Below are 9,781 nucleotides of genomic sequence, written 5' to 3' on the forward strand. Positions count from 1 at the left end.
TCTATTAATTGTATACATTGAACAATTATAAATTACAATATTACATTAGGTATAATACAGTTTACTTATAATGTTATCACTGATAATAATGCAATTGTTTCATTTTGTACTCAATTCTTTGGTCATTGTCCACTAATAAAATTACTTTGCTTCTGACTCCACAGGCTCTGAACCGCTTTTAGATGCACTGCTAAATGGTGTTCTCTGGGAACCGGATAGAGTCTAGAAAGTGTGTTATCAATTACTACTTTTTAAGCGATAATCTTAAGTGTTTGGTATGGTGATTTTATTTTTTTTTTTTGACAGAAATCAATTTACTTGTAACATGGAGGTTAGCGCGTTCATTAACTCTGGAAGATCTATGCCGTTGTCGTCCTACAAAAATAATATGGTCGAATTATTAATATATAAAATACATAAGATGTTCGGTCAATGAACGATTAAAATGCAATTATAACAATAATTGTTGTACTCACAACGTTGCTTTTTGGCGAATCCATCGAGTTCAGCCGTTTCATTGACTGAAACGATTAACAATAAATACACTTTAAAAAAAAACTAGAGGTAAAATAGGCACTGGAGGGGGAGGGGAAGTGTGTGCTTGATTAAAAATATACTTTATTACTACACTGGAGATGTAATTTCCCACCACCTCACTCAGAAACTATAAGGTTTTCAATAAGTATTTTTTATACTTACAGAAAAAACGGCGATCCTATCGGGAACTTCGGTTGATGCCGTTTTTGAATTCTAAAATCAAAAATAAATAGTTTTGTAGAACTTGCATTTTTCGACCACCACCACCGTTAAGTACATCTAGACTCTAAGCCGCTGAACACTTGTATTATGTGTACAGCTCGTTTCTAATATTATCCAACAGATAAGTGACCTACTCTTTGTAACCCACACACTTAAATTGATCTTCTTTATTCGCTACAGTTTGCTCACGACAGTTTCTCTACACCCAATTAAAACATCCTTATTTTTTAGCGTAGACTTCAAAACTTTATTGTTAATATTTCTGACCTGGCCCTAAACGGGAAATACCTATTAATCGCTTTAAAATATTATAAACACTCACGCTAGGTAAAATGTTATCTGTGAATTTGGCATCATAACCTAGAGCAGGGCTGACCTGGAAAAATAATAATAAAATTAATTGATTTATTACATAATTATTACAACGATCTGAATGTTATCACATAAGTAAGTTCAAAATCATCTCCTATAATATATTATTGAGGGCAGTTATATTATCACGGCTATATTTGAAAAAATAGCACCATTTTCACCCAAATGAAGAAATAGTACATCTAAAAAAAAAATATGAAAATACAAACCAAGTACAACTGGTGCGATAAAACGAGGAAGTATAAACAGTTATTTTTAGATTTCAGGAAGAATAAAAATGAAAAGATATTTATGCAGTTTGAACGTGATGATAGAACAGAGGCCAATGTGATTATAACAATAAAGATAAGGCGTTTCAATGTAAAATGAAGCAGAAATAATAATATGGTGGACATGTATTGCGTTTGTACTTAATATATTGAAAAGTGGAATTCGGGGAGAGTAGCATAATTGGAGAATATTAGAAAGGGGTGTAAGATTGGAGATATTATAATTCCCACAATAGGAGTGCTTTTTGAAACCTTAATTAAACCTGTTATTTAAAAAAAAAAATAATAAGACTTACATCTTTGGACACTGGTCCTATAAAAGGATATTTCAGACCCTGGAAAAATATTAATTGTCTTATTGATTTAAACAGCAACTAGATAAGATTTTAAATGAATTGACGATGATTGAAACTCAAACGCAGTACTTACCATAATGATTTTCTCGAGATCTGTTAAGCTAGTTTGATCGTTCAGAAAAATCTATAAACAACAAGCCAAAGATGAATGATTAATACAAATGTCTTTTTTTTTCATTCCAAAATAGTTCATCAGCTATTTAATTGTAATTTACTTACACTTTTAGTATTTTCACTGTCAGCAGTTTTTTGGTCCTGTACACTGTGAGCAACCTAAAAATAAATATAAGTACAAAGTGAGTTCTAGTAGAAACTACCAAAAACGTTAATAATTAAAATTCATCTAATTTTGTTCATCTGTCAAATCTAGGAAAATCCATACAGTTTTACTGGAAATTTGATTTGTTTGTTCTGTGAATACTTTTGTATTTATCAATTCTATTTGTCCCTTGAAAGTAATCAAAAGCTAGTGATAGAGCGGGCTGGCATTTTTCATAACTACTACTTGAGCCAAATAGCTCTCGAGTCATATTAACAAACACAATAATACATCCATTTGCACAGTACAATATTCTCACTATCCAATAACCGTTTTACTCAGACAGAATACTTTGTAAAAAAAAAAGAAATGGACAAAAATAAATCAACTAGAGTCTTACTTGAATGGAACATAGGCAAGACGCCGCACAAATGAAACTAGCCACGCCCTTCATGACCGATGACCGAATATTCCAGACAGGATAGAGAACGTTGTGGTGCTGAGCTAATAAACACAAACGTCAAGTGCCAACCGTATTCAGCTTACTCTTGTATATATATGTACAGCATAACACTGCCAGGTGTGATACGCATTTTTGAAATCATTTTCATTATCTTATTACACATTGATAAAGATGTATAATCTTCAAGCTTGTTGTTGTAACGAACCGCGAACACAATACACGAGTCCGGTGACAAGGTAAAGCGTGACAAATACAGTTATGACTTGAATTCAGAAGGATGCGCCTATCACTAGACATTATATAAGCGATAATAACGTTTATAATAATAATAATTAGAATGGGATTTCCACAGCTGCAACGGCATGCTTTTGGCATATTATTATCACGACAAAAGATACCCGCTAAATATATACTTAAACAATACCAACTGTATGTGCATTTACCAACGTGGAAACAATAAAATTACCATATAATAATTTGTAATAATTATTTTACCTAATCCTAAAGCGGTTTTATTTGTATATCTATTTAAAACTCAACCGTACTATGTATTTTTGATAACTGAATTGTGTCAAAAGACAATAAATGTTTACTGTTTTTTTTTTTTAATATTATTGTCTTTGTTTTGTAAATAAAAAATATTTACCAGTCACGTCCAAGACCGATGACCGCAAAGTACATGTTTTTTTTTCTCCATATTGATATTATACAATATTAAATACAACAAATAATATATAGAAACAGTGATGTATTGGCGTTTTTTTACTTCAAAACCTATTCAGGTGGCTGTGATGATGTATTGCAGACCTGTACACAAAGATTTGTAGATCATAATTATATTGCTTACGTTTGGATCGTAGAATGTATTACAAAATATAAAACCTAACAGCTGTTTTCAAGGTAAATTATTAATATTATAATATTATTTAAGTACATTCTGGCTTAGTTGCAAATCAAAGCAAGGCGTTCAATGCATGTTGTACGTATAAACATTTAGCAGATGTGCTAATATGTTAAAGTTTATTTTTTAATTGTAATAATAATTAAATAGCATCAAACGACGGTTAATCTACTACATTTAATTTTTATTTTATTTTATTTATTAGTAATTGATAGTTATAAGCACAGACACATACAACTATAATTACTGTTAAACGCCATATTTATAGCTGAAGACACTGTGTTTATTTTAGTTTTAAATGAAAAATATTCCATAATTACCATAATGTTAGGTTTAGTTTAAAGTCCTACAAAAATGTGTATAATATTACATATTATGCGACCAGAAAAAATATAAGTAATGATTTCTATAAGGTGCAATTTAAAAATATTAATGTAAATTTCTTAAAAAAAAAACCGTGATCAAAACAAAATTTAGTAAAAACAAAATCTTTATTCAATTTTTAAACAATTTGTTGTAATTAACAGATGGTAAACAAACAATTGGTAATTTCCTAAAATAAAAAACAGAAATATATATTTAGTTAGGTTCTCAGTTTTTTATAGTTATAATGTAAAAAACAAGAAACATAAAAACATTTTGCAAACGTGAGCTCAAAATATGTTGTTATTTTATTTTAATACAATATTTTGTCAACAATAGTTTCAAAGTCAAACAGTATGCAGAAATGTTTCAATTATTTGAAACTAAATTTTATTTTTAATGTATAAACTAAAAAGTGTTTATGATGAAAATTATAAAACTGTTGACAAAAACCATGGATTTGCTGTGATGAAACTAAACTTACATGTTAAACGTTGGTTCGTTATGGGCTGACATTGACTGACGCATCTTTTTCAACTGAGAGTTTTCCGAGTAAAGTGTTGACAGATAATCCTTTGCTTACTTCCTAAAAAAAAAAAAAAACCAACTATTTAAAATTGTTTAATGTTGAAATTGTTTGCACAAATGTTGTGCTATTTAAAGTAAATCCATTTATGCCAGCAAACGAGGTAAATTGTGTAGAAGAAACTCTAACAGGAAAGACCAGACAAAACAAGGAAGATAATTGGATGAATAATTATTTAAATGAATGCTTTCTACAAGAGAGTAGTATGATTGGCTTTGGTAATAAATGCAAATTGTTATGAAGCTTAATAAATTCTTTGAAATCTTCCTAAGTCTAGCATGATAAAATCGACATGGTTTATTTTAGCATAAGATCGGTTACTTACAATTCCCAAACCGTTTCCTTGTCCTCCGTTTGAACCCTGTTGATGATACAAAGTAATGTTAGTTATTACTTGTACACTTATTTTACACTCAGCAATTGCAGATTTACAAAATATGACTTACTCCGCCGACAGTTGGGCCAGATCCTATACCGGATCCGTAACCGGATCCGTAACCAGATCCGGATCCACATCCGCATCCGGAAACAAATAGTGCAGGTCCGCATCCGCATCCGCATCCCGATCCAGACCCGTAGCCAGATCCACATCCGGACCTAGATCCGTATCCAGATCCACATCCACACCCGGATACGTATCCAACTCCATTTCCGGTTCCAGTTCCAGACCCAGAACCGTATCCGTATCCGGACCGCGAGCCAAATCCGCAACCTGATCCGCATCCACAACCAGATCCGTATCCGCTACCGCATGTCAGAAGAGTGTTGGTGCATCCACTGGTTATTCCCTATAATGGAAAAACCGTGTAAAACGTTGCTACCATAAAATACTATGTTACTTTGAATCGCTTTTGTGCAATTTTAATAGCTGTTGTACTTACAGTGTTCAATAGTCCTGATCCACAAATGTTGTTTACTCCAAGTCCCTAAAGCGAACAGAACACGGACTTAGAATGACTTAAACGAATTGTTAATTGCATGCATACAAATTTCATGATATATTTAATTAATATGTTTCCAGAGAAGTCAAGTACATGCATTAGGAAGATCCCGGCCAAAACTGTTGCTATCCAAACATAAAACTTGATATTTGTATTTTCTCCAATCAATGTAAACCCATAGAGCAACAATTGGCGTTAATGGTAAGTGATAGTAAGTTCCAGAAAAATATTAACACAGATGTTAATGTTTTTGGATATTTGTAAAAAGTGTTCGACAAGGTCTCAATTCGTGTTGCAGACAATAATATTAACAAAAATCAAAAGGTTATCAAAGGGGTATGCAAGAATAGTTGATTACCTGCTAACTTATTTTAAAACAACAAAAATATGTAAACTATAATTAATAATTTGTATATATGTACAACCGCGTTCTAATAAAACAGACAGCAGATTTGAGATGGATAAGTAAGCCAAAAAGAAGTAGTGTAATTTACGGTTAAATGATTGTGAGATTGAAAGGTGGACGCCGATGAGGATAAGAGAAGACGGATGTGCAATAGGTAGGTTAAAAAGATGGGAGACTAAGGGAATTTGGTGCAAACATTTTTGTGGATAGCTTGGCAAAAAAAGAGACGAGATAAGATAATATGGAAGTGATGGAAACCGGGAAGTCGACCTTAACCGAAAAGAAAAAACCAACACTTACATAGCCGTAGAGACCGTTTCCGAATATACCGTTGTATCCTCCGTATGGGTTGGCCTAAACAATAAATAATATTTTATTATCAGTGCTATTAATTTGTGACAATGTGACAAGAAATAACATTGCCAGCTGTACCGACGGTTATTGACATGCTATGATACTCACATTGTTTATCAGTGTAGGACATCCGTTGTTGCATCCACCGTTGCATCCACCGTTGAAAAGACCCTAAATATTAAAACAATACAGTTTTAGACATATGTCGTTTTTTTTTTTTTTTTAATATTGAGGTAAATCTAATTACATTGCTGAATCCGGTGTTAACTCCGGTGTTGCCCGCGCCGTTATTGAACCCCTGGAAAAAAAGAAAGAAAAATTAAAAACCTACCGTTATAGTGTAAGTGACAATTCTTAGGTTTTACTCACGTTGTTGTTGAATCCAGATCCGTATCCGCTGTTACAACCGGAATTGAACCCTCCGTTGCATCCTGTGTTGCAACCTGTGTTGTAACCATTATTACCTCCCGTCAACGGGACACCCTAAAAAAAAAAAACCCCTTAACGTTAACTCAAAATTTGGTAAATATCATATGCCAATTAATTGTTGTACAAAGTATAACAATGACAAGACCAGTGAATTGGCGGTACAAATATACATTTAATTGATTTACTTATACGATAATGTTTAAGTTGTTAAAAAATACAAACGGTAAAAACATATTTTACTTACAACATTCGATCCAGTGCCAGTGGTTCCAGGCGATGAACCGATAGAAGCGCTGAACTGTAAAATTATTGTAAATCATGCTTACAGTGAAACAACAACAATAAAGATAGATACTACATTAGATCTATTAGATTTAAGCAATTAACATATTATGTCGTTATAAATAATAATAATAATAAAATAAAAAATAAGAAATGAATAAAAAAAAATTGTCTTACAACTTATACACGAAAGTGGTGATTTAAGTTGTTAATTATATTTTAAAATTTAGTTTAGTCCAAGTAGGTAACAAGATGTCAGCGTTGTAAACAAATGGGACAAAGTAAAATAAGTTTAAGCGATTTCTATTAAATTTATATTCAATCATTTGTACTGAAATATTTTTTTTTAACCTTCAAGTGTTAACGGTTTGATTGAACCAAACAAAACACAGAAACAATTGATATTTTCAATAGCAAAATATCACAGAATGTAGTATTTATTATCTTTCTACCTAATTAAATTACAGTCATTATAATCATGGTAATATTAAACTCACGGTTTTGCTGATTGCAAGTGCGTCTGAAAAATAGGAGTTCTGCAAAAAAAAAAAAAAACAAATATAATATTAAGCGAAATATAATACTCGATAATGTATTATTTTATTATCAACTGCCAAACAAAGAGGACATTAAACACAGACTTTTTTTCCAATTCAACCTTACCAACGTATCTTGTCAAAGAAAATCAACCCGAAAATCGTTTGGCCAAAACCTCAGAATTCTTTATTGATATATATATATAGTACATAATATATTTTATTTAGACTTGACTTAGACGGTCATCATGTTTTTCACAACTTTTTTTTTCCAATAGAAATTTAAACTATACAACTGTGTAAAGTACTTGTAATATAGGTATTTATTTTTCCCATAATGTTTGGACGACTTACTTGAGCGATCATCAGGCAAGAAGCCAAGCTAACGAAAAGACGGGAACGGGCCATGATCAGTGTGGGTTAAAAATTGAAACTTTTTTTTATTAATTATAAAAAAAAAAAAACAATTTAGACTTGGACGGATGAGTACCAAATGATGCGTTTGTACCGGTCGTGGTGTGATTTTATACACCACATCAGATTGTGAGTCTGCCCCGTTGAGACGATAATTTGTGCATTGCACTTATCTTGAACGACGTTATCGTGTTCACGTGTCAAACAAAATTGCAGTTAACTGCAAAAAAAAAAAAAAATTACAATTTCGGTACAGGATTTGTTTGAAACAGAACACCTTTTTAAACGGAAATAGCCTTAAGAGATAAACACTGCCAGTCGAAGATACCAGCCTTATATTTTCTCTAAACATTTTTTTTCTACAAAATAAAACCTCAGTAAAAAAGCCAACCGGATGAAAACGAATATTTGGAAAAAAACAATGCACTTGAAACAGCGTGAAAATAATCGCTTTATCGTCGAGCGGACGTCACTCACACGGCCTTCCTTGGAAATTCAAAGTCATTGTTTTTTTTTTTTTTTTTGGCTCATTGAAACCGTTTGGTATTTTGTAAACTTTCTTAATCTCCACACCGATACACCTTCTTATCGTTACAAAAATCTACCAGAGTCTACTGGAATTCGAGAGCACACATATATTATGTATATTAAAACTGACATTAAAAAAAACGTCCACCGACCACTTGAGCAGGAAACCCATTAAAATACTTGCCAAGCCCTCGCAGTGTTATTTCTTTACAAAATATACTTGGTTTAATATTAATTTAATTATAAAAATATGTCCTTTCTCAATTTAGAAATACAATTGTCCGTTAAACAATTTTACCGAAATCTGTATAATGAAATAAAAACATTCAATACAAATATTAAACACTAAATGGCAAGTACTACAAATATTCGACTTGATAAAAAATTATTCAAGCAGAAAACGTTTTTTTTTTTTTTGTTAATTCTTCCTAGAATTATTTTTTTTTACTTAATCAGACGTGATTTAAGTGTTTTTTAGAAATAGAAAAATACATTTCCAACTGAAAATTAATAACTATATTAAAACTATATTTGAATAATTAAAAATACATGTTTTTTTTTTTAATTATATGGGTTATGCACAACCAAACGGTTTTTGCACTGGCCAGTGCACATGCGCAATATTATTATTAATGTTTTTGTGTATTATTGTATTTTCATAAACGTTAAAAAACAATAGCAGACGCGCAAGAGTATTTAATTTCGCACAACTTGCAAAATAATTATTACTATTGTAGTCATTATAACGTTGTCCTCGTGTGTGTGTGTGTACACATTGTTTTACATAATATTTTATTTATGTAATATAGCTGGGGGTCTTCAAAAAAAAACTTAGCACATACCTAGCGTTTTTTAACAGCAACCGAGAGAATCGTGTATTGTGCTGCACTCTTGAGGTTAATTTTTAACATTTTATAATACTTTCTATCAATCAACAGATGGCGCCACAAAAATAATACTCAGAGCTCTTTGTGATAACCGTACCGCAATACAAATACAATGTTGTCCAAATAAAATAATTTAATAATATGATGTCAGCTTTCAAAGTATTTACTGAAAAAAATTGTAGACTCATTAAATACACCAAAGTGTTATTTCCATGTATTAATAGATTTCAAATGCGACCCTGTGTATTTAAATGCCACCGAGAAAGAACTTGGCGGAGATGTAAATTGATAAATTAGTAATTTTATTGTACTTACAATTTTTTAATTATGTGACGTTAACTTGTAACGGGCCGACATGACAACCCGAATAATAGAAATAGCTTAAGTATGCATTTTCCTGTAAACGTAAACCATTATATTGATACAAACAATAATATTGTCTGTAGGCTGTAATGAAAAAGGAAAAAGATAATAATTACCATCGCTTAAGTTATAGAAAATAAATGTCGACAAGTCCATTTTTGTATTTTGGATAATTATTTTTAATGTTCCTAAAATTTAAAGTTTAAGACGGGTGATGGAATGCCTAAGAGTAATGTGAGCAAATAAAAAAAAAAAATAATAGTACTACACTTTGCTTTAAATTTTAAACTTCAGTAACTTTAAAAGTAATTAC

At 31.3% G+C, this 9,781-nt stretch overlaps 2 protein-coding genes across 3 annotated transcripts; both read right to left on the minus strand.

Moving 5' to 3' along the window:
• On the minus strand, positions 1-2,618 carry LOC126842594 (uncharacterized). 2 transcript variants are annotated; one of them, XM_050579636.1, is made up of 9 exons: positions 2,416-2,618; positions 1,976-2,029; positions 1,830-1,880; positions 1,697-1,735; positions 1,082-1,135; positions 700-750; positions 477-521; positions 319-375; positions 1-222 (listed from the first exon to the last, which is right to left on the minus strand). In XM_050579636.1, the coding sequence occupies exons 1-9, from the start codon at positions 2,467-2,469 to the stop codon at positions 142-144; spliced, it is 486 nt and encodes a 161-aa protein (XP_050435593.1). In that variant the 5' UTR covers positions 2,470-2,618; the 3' UTR covers positions 1-141. The 2 variants fall into 2 exon arrangements, with proteins under 2 accessions (XP_050435593.1, XP_050435594.1); XM_050579637.1 differs by having other exon boundaries at positions 134-244.
• Positions 2,619-4,047: 1,429 nt separating this feature from the next.
• Positions 4,048-7,778, minus strand: LOC126842578 (uncharacterized). Its single transcript, XM_050579616.1, has 11 exons — positions 7,631-7,778; positions 7,238-7,276; positions 6,703-6,756; positions 6,399-6,512; positions 6,277-6,327; positions 6,138-6,200; positions 5,976-6,029; positions 5,210-5,254; positions 4,775-5,116; positions 4,654-4,689; positions 4,048-4,328 (listed from the first exon to the last, which is right to left on the minus strand). The coding sequence occupies exons 1-11, from the start codon at positions 7,682-7,684 to the stop codon at positions 4,245-4,247; spliced, it is 936 nt and encodes a 311-aa protein (XP_050435573.1). The 5' UTR covers positions 7,685-7,778; the 3' UTR covers positions 4,048-4,244.
• Positions 7,779-9,781: the final 2,003 nt, after the last annotated feature.

The sequence above is a fragment of the Adelges cooleyi genome, unplaced genomic scaffold (assembly GCF_023614345.1).
Source record: "Adelges cooleyi isolate 19-005CV unplaced genomic scaffold, UGA_ACOO_1.1 ACOO_flye_CR_arks_rails_tigmint_CR_PRNA_55, whole genome shotgun sequence".
In the NCBI taxonomy this organism is placed as follows: domain Eukaryota; kingdom Metazoa; phylum Arthropoda; class Insecta; order Hemiptera; family Adelgidae; genus Adelges; species Adelges cooleyi.

Coding starts and splice junctions, on each gene's coding strand:
- LOC126842594 (XM_050579636.1), bottom strand. CDS start 2,469: ATGAAGGGCGTGGCTAGTTTCATTTGTGCGGCGTCTTGCCTATGTTCC. Junction 751..1,081: donor CAGATAACATTTTACCTAGC/GTGAGTGTTTAT, acceptor TTTTGATTTTAG/AATTCAAAAACGGCATCAAC. Junction 223..318: donor CGCTAACCTCCATGTTACAA/GTAAATTGATTT, acceptor CACACTTTCTAG/ACTCTATCCGGTTCCCAGAG.
- LOC126842578 (XM_050579616.1), bottom strand. CDS start 7,684: ATGGCCCGTTCCCGTCTTTTCGTTAGCTTGGCTTCTTGCCTGATGATC. Junction 6,201..6,276: donor TTAACACCGGATTCAGCAAT/GTAATTAGATTT, acceptor TTTAATATTTAG/GGTCTTTTCAACGGTGGATG. Junction 4,329..4,653: donor AAGGAAACGGTTTGGGAATT/GTAAGTAACCGA, acceptor TTTTTTTTTTAG/GAAGTAAGCAAAGGATTATC.